This window comes from Syngnathoides biaculeatus, chromosome 20 (assembly GCF_019802595.1).
Source record: "Syngnathoides biaculeatus isolate LvHL_M chromosome 20, ASM1980259v1, whole genome shotgun sequence".
Taxonomy (NCBI): domain Eukaryota; kingdom Metazoa; phylum Chordata; class Actinopteri; order Syngnathiformes; family Syngnathidae; genus Syngnathoides; species Syngnathoides biaculeatus.
Genome location: NC_084659.1, coordinates 11,263,769 through 11,282,613, shown reverse-complemented (window position 1 = coordinate 11,282,613; position 18,845 = coordinate 11,263,769). Strand labels below are relative to the sequence as shown.

Genomic DNA, 18,845 nt, shown 5'->3' with positions numbered 1-18,845 from the left:
GTAGCTAGGTTACCACTCTCTCGTGAATTGACAGCTTGGACACTTTCAAGATTCCAGACCAGCGGTAGTTTACGTCCATCATATGACATTACCTTGGAATTCTCAGACCTGACCGAACGGGTATTGGAAACAGTATACGGTACTACCCGACACTGGTAAAGAAGACAGAATCTATCGAAATGTATAAGGTTTCAAGGCTCCAGATGAGTTCTACCAAGGTTGGAAACCGTAGCTAGTAAGCCAGGGCATGACTATTCCAATTACGAAAGGAACATAAGGTCTTGTGTCCGGACGCCCCCACCCCATAATTGCCTCTCTTCAAAGGGGCGAGAAAACAGGCCTATAAAACGCGACCTTTTCCCAGAGTCTAATCGCTCTCCCCCGCCCGCTTCCAGGTGCCTTCCATTCTCGACATGACAGTTTTACAAGACCTCCTTGTCACTCTCGCCTGTACTCTCAGTCATTAAACATGTACAGCCCCAGACGAGGAAGAAGCAACATCACCGTAAAGTCACTCACAGGGAACCCGAAGCCAATTAGATAATTCAACATTTTTCTTCAGAGCCTCATAAATGTGGAGGTTTATGCTGGTTTCGGTCCCTGTCACCTGTCGTGCCATGCCGAAACGGGTTCCTGTGGATTAAGGTCACCTATTTACAGCAGTCTCGATGCGCGTCCCTGCGTTTTGATCAAAAAGTGAGAAAAGTGGCCTCATTTGTCACGCTTGGTTTCCCCACAGAACCTCCATTATCTGGCCGGTTTGGATTTCAACAGGCTATTTGCTCGGCTTTCTCGGAATCCATGTGCCTGACAAAAAATTAATCATCCGGAAAAACAACGCTATAATTGAGAAATAACGCCAAATGGAGAAATGGGGCAAATGTTTTTGTTTTTTTTTTTTTGAATGATGATGATGACGACGAACCTGGAGAGCCGCTGCCAAATATGCTCTGAGCGAACTGGGTAAGTGGGTCCTTCCAGAGAAACTTTGTGACTCATCCCACCCTCTCCTGTTGCACTACTTTAAACTTATGGTGAAAAATAGACACGCTGAAAATATACAGCCATTTAAAAATAAAAAAAATAAAAATGTCCCCCAAAAATACACAGTTTATTTTATGACACCTGTTTGGCTAAATTAGAGGCAGACACACCGATCATGTTGACACAGTAGAGCCATACAAAATAGAGGGCAGTTCAAATATGGGAGAAATTGCTCATGAGCAATCTGAAATTTCTTCTCAGAAATCAGTGGAGTCTTATCATAATTATGAATCAGTATTTTCCTTTATAAAAGTGCAACTTTCATATTGCTGGATCAAATGTATGTGCTTGGTTGATATAAAATGTACATAAATCGACACATTCGTCTGTGTATATCTTGACAACCTCAGTTGACTCACCATCTGTCCCAAAATGCCAAATTGGCATGTCATAAATGATAACGGGCCTGGACATATACCTTATAGCTTTTCTGAATTTTAACATGGGGCGTGGCGCGTGGCCACTTCTGCCGGCGGTCCGAAACGAGGAATACACTTTTCGCATCCATAAATTTTATTTATATATATATATATATATATATATATATATATATATATATATATCTTATTCTCTCTCTCTCTTATATATGAGAGAGAGAGAGAGAGAGAGAGAGAGAGATAGAGAGAGAGAGAGAGAGAGAGATAGATAGAGAGAGAGATAGATAGAGAGAGAGATAGATAGAGAGAGAGATAGATAGAGAGAGAGAGATAGAGAGAGAGAGATAGATAGAGAGAGATAGAGAGAGAGATAGAGAGAGATAGAGAGAGAGAGAGAGAGAGAGGAGAGAGAGAGAGAGAGAAGAGAGAGAGAGAGAGATAGAGAGATAGAGATAGAGAGATAGAGAGAGATAGATAGAGAGAGAGAGATAGAGAGATAGAGAGATCTCTCTCTCTCTCGCTAGATAGATAGATAGATAGATCGATAGATAGATAGATAGATAGATAGATCGATAGATAGATAGATCGATAGATAGATAGATCGATAGATAGATAGATAGATAGATAGATAGATAGATAGATAGATAGATAGATATAGATAGATAGATAGATAGATATAGATAGATAGATATGACGCCGAGCCAATTAAAAGCAGATCTTCTGGATAAGACGGGAGCCGTCTGGGTTTTGACCTAACAAAAGCGCCAGACCCTACACCTCCTTCATGCTAAAATAATGTTGCCTGGATGGATGGATGGATGGCAAATTGTACCGATTTTGCACCTAAACCACAGGTGTCAAACTCAAGGCCTGGGGGCCAAATCCGGCCCGCCGCATGATTTTGTGTGGCCCACGAAGGCAAATTATGAGTATCAACTTCCATGATTTGTGTTAAAATCTGTCCCAAAATTCCAAATTGTCATGTCATAAATGATAACGTTGAGATATTGCAAGCATTACTGTGTGCCCAAATATCAGCAATAGTTGGAAAAAAAAAAAAAAACACTACCCTTGATTTCTGATTCCAAAAGTAGCTCATAAATTTCACGCGAAGATATGATGAGGCGAAATATTTTCATAGTTTCACAGTCATAACGGCCCTCAGAGGAAAATCAAAATTACATTGTGGCCCGTGACAAAAAATGAGTTTGACACATCTGCCATACAAGCTCAAGTGCAAACTTTTCAGAAAGTTTTTAATGCGTAAATGTATAATGTATACATTATATATATTTATATATATATAAGTTGCAGCAGTAGATGGGGAAAAAAATACTTAAAGGTTCCACCAAACCAATCTCCCTTTTGAACCGAAGCCGTCGACTGATATTTTGCAATATTCAGTGTCTTCAAATTTCTACAGGAGGTATGAAATTTCACAGACATGTCATGCAAATGAAGCATTTTATATGAAGTGCATTTACTTTGCTGCTGAAACTTCACAAGTGCATCGATATACGGCGTCAAATCCTGAGCGAGAGCCAGTTTCGGAATGCTTTTTAAGTGGGAGGTGCGCATTAAAACAAGAAATTTAAATTCACTGGTGGAAAAAATTAGCGACAACGGTTACTTTTATTGCACAATTGCCGTTAATGTGTTCCCTATCTCCACGGGCCTGAGTGATGGGCCGGTTATGGTCCGAAGGCCGCACATTTGAAACCCCTGTTTTCCATCATTGCTAGCTCACCAAATATGGATTTAAGAGCAGCACTGTGTGGCATACTGGAAATACGCACAGAAGAAGTGAAGTGCCTCATACGAGGAAAAGCTAAATGTTCTGCTCACAAAAGGAGAACCTGGCAATAGCTGCTCAGATATCTTATTCGGTGTCCCCAAGGACAAAGTCTCGATGTTTGGGAATAGGGTTTGAATTCTTTCCTGAAAGGAAGCTGAGAGAATAAATCATCCTAAACAACCGAAGGATTCTAGCGGAGTAACAAAACACCCAAAAGTGGACTTTACGCCAAATGACAACTAAAGTTGGGTCATCACAAAAGCTCGGACCGAGATGTCCCAAGTGAAACAGGGCCTGACTTTCTCGGACCGCTTGACTATTCTGCTCGTCAAAAGCTTAACGGTCACACGAACAATTTGTGACGGCCTTGAAAAAAAAAATGACAATTGAGTGGCTTCTTTTCGAATCTTCCTGAATGGACTTTTTCAGCGTTTTAGGCAATGTCTATATATTTTTTTTAAGTTGAGGAAGTCAAAATCCGGGCGACTGAAACCATTATGCATTTATTGCAATGAGTGACACTTTTGAGAGGGATAACTGATGTTACGTGTCACTATAAATAAAATGAAGAAAACAGACGAGTAAGCGAATCCTGTCATTTTGCTTCCGATAAATTAACACGACATCAGTCAAATCCAGATTAAGACGAGCAAAGCTTGCATTTTCAAGTCACCCAGTTGCGGTCTCACATTCCCACTACAGGGAGTCCTCGGGTTAAGACGGTCTCGATCGAAGACGTTTCGACTTTACAACGAACGTCCCCCGTCCGTCCGCCATTTTGTCTGGCTTATGCTCGTCCGTGTTTGTGCGCCGGGAGTATATTTGCCCTCTTTTTTAGACATCCTGGCCCCAAAGAAGAAGGCTTTGTCTTTTAGCAATGCTTCTGCAGCCAAAAGAAAATCTATTACCATGGAAACGAAGCTCAAAAAGAGAAAGGAGAGAAACCAATGCCACCAAGGCTTCAGTCAGTCAACCGTGGTGACAAATATTAAGGACAAAGCCCGTTTTTTTTGCACATGTGAAGGGTTCCGTTCCTATGTCGAATACAATGTTCACAAAACAAGGTTCTTTGATACCTGTCGAGATGGAGAGAATTGAGGACCAGGTTCCTTGGCAATAGCTAGCACAGCCTCCCCTTCTTCTTTTTCTCCATCCACCTCTCATCAGTAATGATACGTACATCGTCTTGTTTATTTCAATGTATTTGTTTTTTTTATAGAAAGTATTTTGATGTAAATTCTGACTTTAACGGTGGAATCCGACTTAAGTCGAAATTTGAGTGAAGTCGCTACCGTAGGAACGGATCTCAGTCGTAGACCGAGGACTCCTTGCATTAATCTTACGAGATGTTAATCAGCAAATATTTTTCCCCATTCATACACGTTGAGTTATGAGCGTGGTGTGACTTTTTCACCGCACGGAGCACAGCTTGGTTGATTTGGAGAGCCAAACACCCAAATGAAAACACTCGCAAGGAGCATTTGGGGTGGGTGGTGCTCGCTACCGCGTGGCCGTTTAATTGTAGCCGGAACGGATTCGTTACGATCCGATGAGGGAAATAGAGCGGGACCAACGTTCACCACATCAATTTCAGTCCAAAGGTTTCAATGCATCCACTTGAGCAACCTAATTTATCACAACCCATAAACAATTTCATCAATCAACGGCGTGAAAAGATGAAGAAGAAGCGGGAGGCTAATATTCAGCAGATCAAGGGCGCGAGCAGGCACAGACGCGCCTTTTTTTTTTTTTTTTTTGCAGCAGAGGTTTAGCGTGTCCAGAATATTCTGTCAACGTCACCCCCCCCCCCCCCCGCAATCAATGCGTAGTGCGCGGCCGCCTGCTACAGGAAGTGCATTAGCGCGGCGGCGGTGACGGCGGGAGCGGAGAGCAAAAGCCGCCCAGATGGCGTCGAGGCAGGCCACCGCCACTGTTAACAACCTCCTGCCGTCTGCCAGTCGAAGATCAAAAGCGGGCGCGCCGACGATTCCCGTCAGAACGACTCTGGCGGAAATGCTTTTCGCGAGATCGCCCTCGCAACCCTTCAGATCAACAAGCGGACGTGGCGGATGGCACGGCTCACACATCCATCCATTTTCTTAGCCGCTTATCCTCACAAGGGTCGCGGGGAGCGCTGGAGCCTATCCCAGCTGTCAACGGGCAGGAGGCCGGGGCACACCCTGAACTGGTCGCCAGCCAATCGCAGGGCACATCGAGACAAACAGCCGCACTCGCAATCACACCAATTTAGAGTGCCCAATTAATGTTGTATGTTTTTGGGATGTGGGAGGAAACCGGAGTGCTCACCCGGAGAAAACCCACACAGGCACAGGGAGAGCTTTGCAGATGAATCAATTATTTCCTTTTCAAGCTTCTCGAGGGGTTGAAGAAGTGACAAGAGTTAAACCAAGAAATAACGATGAAGCACCTCTTCTTCTGCCAACGACCACTCGACACGCACCTCCAACGGAACGTGGAAAAACCCCAAAAAACACGATTGCCCGTGTCTGACGAGAGCCGGTAAATGAGGGTGCTTCAGAGGAGAGGGTTCTATTCACGCGCTGGCTTGCGTGTCTGATCGTAGACAGCCTGACTTTTAAATGTGACATTGTTTCCGCCGCTCAAGCACGCAATATTCAATCAAATATTTACTGCTACAATTCGTCACTTTGACAAAAGCACGTCGCAGACCGTCAACTGGACGCCTCGGGACTGCGAACAAAATGCATGATGGGTCTCCTTGTATCTCTTCAGCAAGACCCTACGATGTGCACAAACTTGTCAAATAAAACGGGATGAAGGGTGAAGATGGCAGGCAGCGGGGGAGCAAAAACAAGCAAAAAAACTGCAAAGTCATAGTTTGTCCCGAGATATCACTTTCACCCCCCCCCCCCCCCGATACTGAACTGGGGACTGATTTGGAGGTAAACATTTTGACTTTGTCAGGATTGTGCTCTCTGCATCCTGGATCGCAGAGTTTCAGCCTTCTAAGGTGTCACCGTGACAAGCTCTCAAGGACGTGAACGTATTTCCACGCTGGCCGATAAAAGACACGCCCGCCGAGCCGAATAACGGCTATAATGCAGTCAGTGATGATTAGACAAGCGAACGTGTTAAGTATGATATCACGTCTCGTTTGTTGAAAGAACGGTGAGTAATTTTCACTCAGAGATTATTGGAATCGAGTTCAAGAGGCGATTTAGAAGGTAGAGGGGCTAAATTTGGATTTGGAATGGACGTTATCATTTATTTGTCATCTGCATTGTTTCAGTATGCGTCAAATCGGAGAGGGGAGACCCATGTCCCAATTTGGTGAAATTCATATTTAATACCTTTAATATAGTCCAGCACCACCAAGTTATTTTTTTTAAACACATTATAAAGAATGTCATTTTGTTTATTGTGATTAATTCATCATGCGGCACGGCGGAGCAGCTGGTAAAGCGTTGGCCTCACAGTTCTGAGGATCCGGGTTCGATCCCGGCCCCGCCTGTGTGGAGTTTGCATGCTCTCCCCGTGCCTGCGTGGGTTTTCTCCGGGCACTGCGGTTTCCTCCCGCATCCCAAAAACATACAACATTAATTGGACACTATAAATTGCCCCTAGGTATGATTTTGAATGGGACTGTTTATCTCTACGTGCCATGCGATTGGCTGACGACCAGTTCTGGGTGTACCCCGCCTCCTGCCCGTTGACAGCTGGGATAAGCTCCAGCACTAAACTACAGTACGATACATTATCTCAGATGATAACAAACACAATCCTGTCTTTTGTTATATTGTGTGTCTACATGGGTTGCGGCAAGGTTTGTGTCCAACTATCCGTTGCTTGAAACTTTATGACAACGACACCTAGATGCTATTTATTAGCCTGCTAAGATAACCAAGTCTTTTACACGTACATGTCTTTTTTTTTTTAAACAAGCCACCACTATATGTATTTATGTGTGACTGTAATTGCAATACACATTACTTTAAAATGGCTGAGACATTCCAGGTACGGGGACTTTTGAGATTTTGCTTCGGGACATCGCAGCGCTACTTCTTGTTCACTCCTTGTTACAGAGTGAGCGGAATCAGGCATGAACATCGTCCTCTGCCCGGGATTGTGATGAGCAGGTCCAGAGGGTCCTTCCGGTCACCAGAAGACCGAATCCGCTGGAGAATTACTAATAGGACTGCCTCTGCCGGGTCGCTCTCTCTGAACCATGAAAGAAACTTCAGAGAGACAAAAGTCTGCTGCGCCGCACCGCGGGGTTGGGGGTCATCTGGCTTTCATGTGAAGCCAGCGGAACAAGATGTGAATCATTTTTGTATTCGCGCTTGTCCAAGGTGAACATTTGACGCAAAAGCATCGAATTGGATCCATCCGCCTTATTTTGGAACGTGTCCTGGAGCATCAATTCTGAACTCATTTGAAGTTTACTGTCAAGCCAAACAAAACAAAAATAATTGTGTATTTATTACAAACCCTATCCCTTTGAATGTCTGGTAGCTTGATGCTAACAAATGCAAAATTCCATAAGCAGGTGAACGAAACTAGCAAGGATGTCGCGGTGCTTATAAGCCTTCAAGCAATGGCACTCGAACACAAATGGTGAAACAACACATGTAGATAGAATATACAGTGAAGAAAATAAGTATTTAAACTCCCTGCTATCTTGCAAGTTCTCCAACTTTGAAATCATGGACGGGTCTGAAATTTTCATCGTCGGTGCATGTCCAATGTGAGAGAGATATTCTAAAAAGAAAAATCCAGAAATTACAATGTATGATTTTTTTAAATGATTTGATCAGCTGCAAATAAGTATTTGAACACCTGAGAAAACCAATGTTAATATTTGGTACGGTAGCCTTGTTTGCAATTATAGAGGTCAAACATTTTCCAGTAGTTGTACACCAGGTTTGCACACACTGCAGGAGGGATTTTGGCTCACTCCTCCACACAGATCTTCTCTAGATCAGATAGGTCTCTGGGCTGTCGCTGAGAAACACAGAGTTTCAGCTCCATCCAAAGATTTTCTCTTGGGTTTAGATCTGGAGACTGGCTTGGCCACGCAGGGAACCTTGATATTCTTCTTACGGAGCCACTCCTTGGTTTTCCCGGCTGTGTGCTTCGGGTCATTTAAAATGTTGAAAGACCCAGCCGCGACCCATCTTCAATCCTCTGACTGAGGGAAAGAAGTTGTTCCCCATAATCTCACAATATATGGCTGCGGTCATTCTCTCCTTAACACAGTGCAGTCGTCCTGTCCCATGTCCAAAAAACTCCCCCCTAAAGCATGATGCTACCACCCCCATCCTTCACAGTAGGGATGGTGTTCTTGGGATGGAACTCATCATTCGTCTTCCTCCAAACACAGTTCGTGGAATTATGACCAAAAAGTTCCACTTTGGTCTCATCTGACCACAAAACCTTCCCCCATGTCTCCTCTGTATCATCCGAACGGTCATTGGCAAACTTACAACTGGCCTGATTTTGCAGCTGTAGCACACAAATAAATCGTTTGAAAATCAAACATTGTGATTTCTGAATTTTTCTTTTCAGATTATCCCTCTCACAGTGGACATGCACAGACAATGAAAATTTCAGAGCCCTCCATGATTTCTATGTGGGAGAACTTGCAATATAGCGGGGTGTTCAAATACTTATTTTCTTCACTTTAAATTGGATGCAGGTGAGCTCGAATTTGGCAGGATTATTGTGCGGATGACAGTTAATCGACTCCTCAACTCTGAAGTATATACAATAAAATTCACTTTTGTGTGTGTGCGTCGATTGTACCGAAACGCGACAAACTGCAAGTCATTAATTACAAATCGTCTCCGGCATCGGTTAGCAGTCGTCCCGTCTGTTGACAAACTCTCTCGCGCGCGGATCGTGACAATCGAGGTTTTCGGATCAAAGTTGCGGAGCAGCCGGGTGTCACCAGAGAGACAAAAGTGATCCCTGGCAGATAAAAAATATGTCACTGAACACTCTGAGCCGCTGCTAGGATTGTATTCTCTTTTTTTAGTTTGCGTTAATTTTTTATGAACGTCTCATATTCTTCGTCACTATCAGTCGTACTGTGTTGTTGCTGTTTTTTTAATTTCCCTTCTTCAGCTGTGTTTGTGCAAAACTGTTTATTAAAAAAAAAAAAAAAGGCCTTCCCCCTACTGGAATCCATCTCTTATTACAAGTCACTGGATTGTGTATTTCTTGACCTTATTTTAATATAAAACTGTTCATATTACATATTTTAGGACGGCTTTAGAAAACTTAACGCAGGTGACTAATCAACAAAGATACGACTCGCTGTCCTCTGGACATTGAAGTTAAATATTTTCACTCCATTGCGCCAGTTCCCATTTATTGTATTAAGAAAAATGGATTAAGGCAATTCTCGAGTTCTACGGCATGTTTGTGGTACGCGAGCCCGCTTGGGGGGAGGGGGGTCTCAGGAAACTCATATGAGCCTGACGGTGAGAATTTAAAGGAAAGAACCTGGGGGACCAGGGGGGGGGGGGGTGCAAAACGAGAACTTTCAGTCAATCTGTAGTCCTAGGGAAACATTCGGTCTTTCGGAACAAATCTGATGCGCGTGAAATATTCAGCATCGGGCCTGGACATATGGCTTATAGCTCATCTGAATTTTAACACGGGGGTGCCGCGTGGCCGCTTCTGCCGGCGGCCCGAGACGAAGCGCGCACCTTTCGCATCCATAAATGCATGATACATATGACAACCGGGCCAACTAAAAGCACATCTTAAGCCGGGAGCCGCCGGGGTGTGGACCTGCCAAAAGCCCCGGACCCAACACCTCCTTCATGCTAAAATAATCTTGCCCGGATGGATCAATGAATGGATTCCAAATTGGACCAATTTTGCACCTAAAGCACGGGTGTCAAACTCAAGGCCCGAGGGCCAGATCCGGCCCGCCGCAAGAATTTGTGTGGCCCACGAAGGCAAATTACGAGTATAAACTTCCACGATTTATGTTCAAATCTGTCCCAAAATTATATATTATTATAATTATTATCATTTCATAAATGATAACGTTCCGATATTGCAAGCATTAGTGTGTGCCCAAACATCAGCTATACTTCAAAAACACACTCCTCAAATTCCAAAACTAGCTCATAAATTTCACGTGTAAATATGACGAGGCGGTTAAAGATTCTCATGGTTTCACAGTCATAACAGCCCTCGGATCAAAAATCATAACTACTATGTGGCCCGCGACAAAAATGAGTGCGACACCCCTGACCTAAACCGTCACGGTGACCGTTTGGCAGGACGAAGAGGAGTGCACTTATTTACAAACAAATGCAAGTCACGCTAAGCATTGACCAAAGTCATAATTCAGCTCTTTAATACCTTCATGAATAATTTAGCCGGTCTTCCGGCAATTTGATATTCATTTCAAACGCGGACGCATTAACACCCAAACTCAACGAAAGAGCGGACTGCCCCGTTTTTGTCAAAACGAAACCTTTCATTAGAACCAGTACTCATCCGAAACAGACGCCTTTTCTCTAAAATGGACAAAATGCGGTTCACCTACTGGAATTCTCAGCGGCCCAATTTACTTTCCTCCACTTAAAGAAAAAAAAAAAAGGTTGACGGGAAACGGACGTCGTCGGGCTCAACTTCTCGCGGTTGCCAGATCCGGTGCGCGACTTCTGTCGCCAAATAATTTAAAAGCCTCTTTGCAAGTGAGTGCACAACTTGTTCATTTTGCATTTGAGAGTGTGTGAGGGGGAGAAAGAAAAAAAAAAAAAAAAAAGATGAGGACAACAGACAAGACGGGGAGTGCAAAGCCCGATGGGATGCCGAATTTAGCCGGCAACTGCGAGGGAAAAACTCCATTCATGCATATTTGAACGTGTCATCTTTATTAACTATCCAACAGGCGTCGGACTCTCTTTTTTTTTTTCTTCATGCAAGCATATCTCTGCAATTTTCATCTTTGCTGGTCACTGATGTGCACTTTTAGCACAAAACTGAAGCCAAACCTTAGCTAATGACCTTAAGGGGCAGTCAACTTAAATGAATTTGGCTCTACTTTAGCTACAATTTATCTCAAATGATCGCAAATCTTCGCTTTATCAACATTACAGAGTAATATCTGTTTTTTTTTTTTCCCCCCCTTGGATGTTGGTTTGTGTTTACCATTTTGTCCGTATAAAAACTCAGCTGTCACGCGTTATCAAAGGGCACCGACGAGGAAGAAAACATTCCGCTATCGTCAACAGTGACTAATAAACCCAAAACGCACGCCGTTCAGCGTGCTGACCCCCGAGCAACAACAGACCTCCCGTTGCCGCGATACGCCGCTCCAACACGCCAAGCTGTTACAGTTAGCGGCGTGCTGTGATTTGGAGGGGGGGGGCTTAACGTGACTGACAGCGGCTCCAAACGTTGCCCGGCGGCGTGCCGTCGCCGCCCACGCTCGGACAGACGCTTGCCGCGCCTCCCTAGCCGGGCGACGGCTCGGCTGCTGTGTACGCGTCGGGGCCTGGGTTAGCTCGCGTGGCCGTTGCCGCCTCGACGGGATTCGACAGGGAATTCCACATGACCCGGGGTCCTCAAACACGTGTAGTCATGATTGAAGGTAACACTACTGTCAGCTACTTTTACATGAGAGATTTATTAAAATCGTTAATTTCCGTAAAAATGCGCATTTCTGGAACCATCTTCTGGTACCTATAAGTTATTAAAAAACCCTTCCAGTGGGGCGTCAACTATTTGCACATTTTCGCTATTCGAGGCTGGCCATTTCTTTTCCGGAAGAATTATTAGCTCCATCAATCATTTACAAAAGGATATCGCATACACTGGCACGTGATATTTAGGCGAGTATGCTAGCGAATACTACTGATGAGCCATCGGAAGGTCAGTCCTAAACTACGGCGCTCCAGTCTGGTCTCCCTCGGTTAACCCATCGCACTGAAAGAAGCTCCTGACTCGGACTCAGAACGCTGCCCTTTGAGTCACCACCGGCTGCCTGGGCATGGCTAGCGAGGACCACCTACATCATGAGACCAAAATCCGGGCTTACTTCCCCACCAACACGGTGTTCGATAAACAAGCCTACCGAGACGGGGTATCCAAGGCTCCATCGAACGGCGGTTGAAGACGCTGCGGCCGGCTACAAACTGGAACTCATCCTTGGTGGCTACCCTACCCCCGAGGTGGACAAAACCGAAATCGATCTTCCGCGGTCCACAAGATCCAAACTATCGCAACTCCGCTCCGGACGAAGCCGCATGCTCAATGACTTTCTGGCTCGTGTCGACAATATTATCCCCAACCTCTGCCCGAAATGCGGACGAAATGCTGCCTTCACGACACACAGCACATCTTCAACTGCGCTGTGGCACCCGCTACGCTAACCGTAGTGGACCTGTGGGAACACCCGAAGGAAGCGGCTGCCTTCCTGGAACTCGAAGTCGACTGAACAATGCGTTTGCCTGGTGACGACAACAACTGGTGAGCTCGGTGAAGCTGGTTTGTTTGTTTTCAATTTTAACGATTGCGTACCATTGTCTATGTTCCGTGGGTTCATGGGTTGCGTGCGGGCTAGCTGCTTGGTGTTGGCGCTTTACGATCCCCCCTTAAGTGTTTGGCCACCATCTTGTGGCATCTAAAGCCAATTAGAAACCGTTTTTTTGGGGGTGTTTCCATTACTCCCGGATTTTTACGATTCAGGGCCGAGCTCGATCACCAAAACCGAACTCTGCAGGAATCGTACTGAGTACAACTAAGAATAACTATGCCGCATCCATAGAAATACATTTTTCAGTCCTTGAGAGGGGCGGCGTTGCGCCGATGCAACCCGAGATCCGAATGCAAGCGTGCGCCCGTAAAGATTCACTCGGATACAATCGCTTTAAATGCTCATCTGTCAGTCTGCTTCTGAAGTCAGATCAGACGATATTCATGCCAGAAAAGGCTGACTCACGCAAATATGTCAACCAATCTTGTTTTTTTTTTATGCTCCCAGAATCACGAGTGCTGGCTCTTTATCGATCCAGTCATTTGCGAAAGGCTTTCTTTTTAATGCTTGGTCAGGATGTGTCCCACTTCATCTGACACTTCCGTTGAGGAGCTGGAATTCTTTGTCGGTTTCGATAAACAGACTTTACCAAAATATGTCGCTGCAGACTTGGTGGTTTCACATCGCGTCTTCTCCCGACAGATCAGATGCACGGAGGTTGCAAGTCCCATTCCTTCTAACCGCTGACTTTTTGGACAGTTTTTACTTCTGTGAATAATTAAACGTACGTTTGGTCGGTATCGCTTCATTTTTGCTTTTGGAATGAACTCAACCACAATTCTACAAAGTCTTCTCAGAGATTTCCACCTCTCAGGTGTTCCGCTGATTTTGTCCACATGTTTGATCACAAAACCAAAATCCTTTCATGTTGAACCTCCTACTAACTGTTAAATGTATTCAGTGAGTTGGATATCAAAGAGCAATCAGTTTCTCGCAAACCCCTAATCCTGGTTGAACTGCTGAACTTTATTTGGGATTAAAGAGACACTTTAAATCATGCCAGTTATGTACTGATCCCAAACACCAGGAATTTCAATGTGACCAAAACCTTGTTGAAATGTAGGTGTGCACACTTATGCAACCGCAATAAATTTATTTTTAAAACAGTTCCCCGCCCCCAATTGAGCTGTAAATGTAACGGGTCACCAAAACCTGGCCCATCACCAGGGGTGTGTAGACTTTTCGAAACCACTGCAGTTGACGGTTTCATCACTGGAAGGTCAACCTGCGATTTGGATCGGAGGGTGCATAGATTGAGTTTACCGAGTGTAGATTGAATTTAGCGACCAGCTACGCCGGAAATGTTGTGTCAACGAAATTGGTAGCAAGCGAGTAACACGTTGGGGGCACCTACAGCGGGTAAAGCGATTCCAAGTCATTTTTATCGGCGTCAACGACGTGCGCACATGTGGTTTGAATGAGTCACGATCCAACGCGCTTCATTTTCAATGCATCAGCGCCTGGAAACTAAAAAGCTAGCACCCCGAGGGGTAACCGAGGAATTTGTGGGGGGGGGGGGAGGTTCACGGTCTAGCGGGTTTCGGAAATCAATGCATTTCACAGAGCAGACGGATCTTGGCGAAAACAGGCCGCGGCGATGAGCAACGACATTGCCATGACAACACGGAGGATGAGCGTGCGGCCCGGCTTCGGTTTCTTCAGGCGGGCGGCGGGCGGGCGGCGCCCAGACGGGCTGGATTTTTAACCTCTTGAGTGGCGGAAAGCAAAGCGTCGGTCTCGGATGGAGATAGGAAGCGGGCAATTTGGTGCGGAGAGGCGGCGGGGGGGTAAAGGGTGAGGCAAAAGGGAAGGGGAGGGGGCGCACTACATACAGTACACGGAGGAAAACATCTGCCTGGCAGCAGAGACGTGGAAAATGAAATTGGTGCACTTGTAATTTCTCTTCCGTTTAGTTTGTTGCCGCGCCAAACCGATTGGGATCAACTACGGAAACGTGAGAGGGACAAAAAAAAAAAAAAAAACAATTAACACACAAGAAAAGAACATAAGATTTATATATACAACCACATTTTCACATTTTTTTTTTTTTAAACAAAGGAGTCTTTGGGAAACATCCATCCATTTTCTTAGCCACTTATCCTCACAAGGTTCACGGGCTTTGGGAAACAGTGAATTATAAAAATGAATCGCATTATGATGAATTCCCATACAAATGTAACTGTCGACTCATTAATGAAACCTTATTCTTGTAAAATACTTTATTCAACTAAAAAGTATGTCATCTGCATGGTTTATTCCTTTAAGAATTACATCTTTATTCTTGTAATTTTGCCAAGTAAACATCAAATACCAGCGCAATGAACTCACCATAGGTTGGCTTTATTCTTGTTAAAAATTAAAAGGCACAATTTAATCCCCTAAGAATTCCTGCATAATTTTACGACCACTAAATTGTGAGTTTGATATGAGGAGAATATTATTTTCTCATATAGATAGATAGATAGATAGATAATTAAATTTATTCAGTGAGTTGAATAACAAAGATATATATATATATATATATATATACATATATATATATTGGGAGGGGCAATATTACAACTCCATGTGAAAATGTGCAGGATTGAGATTTTATTTTGTAATTTCTATTTGATTTTTTTTTAATAACAATGTGTCCCCCCTCACCCCCCACAGGGCAACCCCAAGACTCTTTCCATTTTTTTTTTTTTTTAAATAAACATAAGCCAACATTAAAAGCAGATTTCGTGGCCCGTTTGGGTCCCAGCGCATCCAGACTGAAGAGGGCCTCGCGCGAGAACAGGACGGCTACAACAATAGAAAGCGCGTGGGGAGCCCACAGCAGCACGACTGCGAGGAAGTTCATTAAAGGGACAGTCTTGTACTTTTGGGCTTTGGGCTCGCAAGCGGACCAAAATAATAATAATAATCATAGTGCACCTTTTGGTCATCGCAAAACAATGTAAACACGCATCCCACAGGATTTTTCTCCCCCCTCCTCAAATATATTCACCGCAACTACCAGCGCGATGTGCATAATAGCCCGATGCTGCGTTTGTTTGCGCAAGGTTACTTCATTGTTTTGCCAAAAGAGGAATCGGAGTCCATCTGCAACCCTGCTCCCGTTTTCATCCGACCGGACGAGTATCTTAGCAACACAGACGTAGTGCAGCGGAGGCTTGTCGCCTGTCGTCCCGGATGGAAGTTCCGCGCAAATAATTTCCCCGTTCGCCGGCGCCTGGCTCGACGAATTTCTAAGATGTTCTAATCGTATTGACAGACAGAGAAAAGGAGAGAAAATGTGATCGAAAGTGGCGAGAAATTGAACGGTCGGTGGATGGGTCACCTTGAACGTGACACGGAGCCAACAAGTGTGCCCGTGTGAATACGAAAGCTTGACAAAAACACAACCGCAATATCCGTTTTTGAATCATGCGTTGTTTGATGTTCATTAGACCAAAAACCAACTGGCTGACAAATCATGTTCAATCCATCCATCCATCCATCCATTTTCTTTGCCGCTTATCCTCACGAGGGTCGCAGGGAGTGCCGGAGCCTCTACTGGCTGTCACCATGCAGGGGGCGGGGTACACCCTGAACTGGTCGCCAGCAATCGCAGGGCACATAGAGACAAACAGGAGCACTCACAATCACACCTTGGGGCAATTTAGAGTGTCCAATTAATGTTGCATGTTTTTGGGACGTGGGAGGAAACCGGAGGCACGGGGAGAACATGCAAACTCTACACAGGCGGGGCCGGGATCGAACCCGTGTCCTCAGAACTGCGAGGCCAACGCTTTAGCAGCTGAGCCCACCGTGCCGCTCCACAAAGCGTGCTGCATCACGGCTAACATTTCACTCATAAAATGCAATAAACTCATGAAATACCTTGCCCAAAGACAGCTAGGATAGGCTCCAGCACTGTCGCCACCCTTGTGAGGATAACCGGCTCAGAAAATGGATGGATGGATGGATGGATGCTTAAGTACTTTTGTCAAATTATCTTTTATTTAGTTGTACTTTTTTTTCTGACATGCCTTCCCTGAATAAAACTGCAAAACGACCCGGGGTAATGGCGGCCGCGCCCGCAACGGTTGAAATTCACCCGCATTTGGTTAGCAACTTTTAAAAAGGATTAGCATTCTAAATAAGCACACGGTTCATTATTTTTAAGTCATATTTGTTACTTTCCGGAGTGGATGTTACGCCACCGCGACTGATACCTCGTCATTCACGCCTTCGGTTTTGGATTGGTGGTTTTTCCTCGGGCGCTGTGGTTTCTTCAAAACCTAATGAATGCTACAAAATGGGACCAGAGAGGACTGCTTTCATTTTTATATTCAACTCGGGTTCTTCTGTTGGGTTAAACTAAGAGTTTTCACAAAGTTGACAAAAAGTTGGTTTTTTTTTCGGTGGCAAATTGGAGACTTTTTCGTTTTATTTAAGCGCATTGTTATGTGACTGACAATAATTATATTTTTGCTTTTTTTTTTTTTTTTTTTAGGAACGGTTTTCTGCACTGTTTTGTTTTTTTTTTTTTTTGGAGAGGGGTGCCGGCTCAAGCCAAAGAAACTTTATCACACGAAAAACACTGAATCCTCGGCGCGTCCTTACCCTGGCCGCCCTGGAGGAGTAGGGGTCCTCGAACAGGTTCCAGACGACCGGTTGCCACTTCCTCCACAGGCTGCCACTCCCATCCGCGGCCGCGTCCTCGATGCCGAGCCTCTTCCCCACGTCGTCGTCCTCCTGCTGCTCCCCGTTGTCCACGTTGAGCTCGAACACGTCCAGCGCCTCCTCGGCGTCCCGGTGCTGCCGGTACGTCATCCAGCAGCAGGGCTCCACGTCCGTCTCGTCGATGCCCCAGAAGGAGAGCTCCTCCTCGAACAGCGGTCCGCACACATCCGCCGGGCAGTGGAGCTTGCCGGTGCGGTAGTAGTTGAGCACGTAGGCGAAGACGCCCGGGTGGCGGTCGAAGAAGTACTCGTTGGTCCGCGCGTTGTACTCGATGAAGCCGGGGACTTGTTGCAGCTGATCCAGCACCGAGCCGATGTCCGAGTCGGAGGCGAGCAGGGCCAGGCGCGTCCCCGGCAGCGTCTTCAGGGTGCTCTTGTACGTCTCGTGCCTGGTGCCCCCGACGTTGAGGATTATCCTCTCGTTGTCGTCAAACTTGCCCATCGCTCCGGATCAGACATGACTCGATGCAGAAAGCGGATCGGGTGCAAGTTCGAGCGAGCCGGCGCGCGCGGGCGCGCAGGTCCGCGGTCCTGATGCCGCTCAGCGGAACAGCTGCGGCGGGCTCGCCTCGGTGGCCGAGCTGAGGCGCTTGACGCCGCTCCGGGGCTGTCGGGGAGCCGAACGCGCGGTGCCCATTGTTGTGGCCGCTGTGCGAGACGACGCACGGTGGCGTTTACGGGCGTCGAGCTCCTCCGCCCCCCACCCCCAGGCCCTCCTCCAGGACGCAGACGCGCGTCAGCGTCACGCCCCCAACCCCCCAGGAAAATAATAAGAACGCACATTGCGGGACCAAATCGAGAATGCTGGCATTTTGGATTCCCATCACTCAAAAAGATGACTCATCCATCATTGCGCTTTCCGTGAACAAATAAAACAATGAGATAATGTGCTTGCAAAAGTCTGCGCACCCTCTTTGAACTGGGGTGTGGCCGTGTTCGGTACAAAATCTGCCAGTGTTTAAAGTGGCCGCGATTGGACAAAAACCAGAAGAAGGCTTGAGGCTAAAGCAGACGTGCATTTGGAACTATTTACGATCCCTTCCACCTTGAGTTAGAACTGAAGAAAAACTGAGAGAGCGTTTGCAGAAGTGTGCACACCCTTTTAGAACTGAGGACACTAGCCTCGTATATTGCCCATACCAGAAACTGCCACACGCTGGGAGTTTGGCTGTGTTCAGCCAATGACTTTCAAACAGATATTAAACGGAGGTTAGCACACAACCGCGACCCGATAAAGTGCCTCAAAGCCCAAATAAAGTTCAGCTGTTCTCGGAGACAAACTGACAGATTGTTTGCTCGTGGCAAAAACATTATCACGGGTGATTGAAGGATTCGGAGTGACAGAGGGCGGTTGAATCTCGTTAGACTGAACGGAT

The 18,845-nt window shown here is 45.7% G+C and overlaps 1 protein-coding gene across 3 annotated transcripts in view; it reads right to left on the bottom strand.

Annotated features, from left to right (window-relative positions):
* The window catches only part of kcnc2 (potassium voltage-gated channel, Shaw-related subfamily, member 2), a 44,056-nt gene extending 25,763 nt beyond the window's left edge, over positions 1 to 18,293 (bottom strand). Inside the window, exon 1 of one of the 3 annotated variants that reach the window (XM_061807389.1) lies at positions 17,351 to 18,293. In XM_061807389.1, coding sequence (XP_061663373.1) covers positions 17,351 to 17,911 — 561 coding nt within the window. In that variant the 5' untranslated portion in view covers positions 17,912 to 18,293. The remainder of the gene's footprint in view (positions 1 to 17,350) is intronic. The other 2 variants (XM_061807388.1, XM_061807387.1) reach the window with 2 other exon arrangements.
* Positions 18,294 to 18,845: the final 552 nt, after the last annotated feature.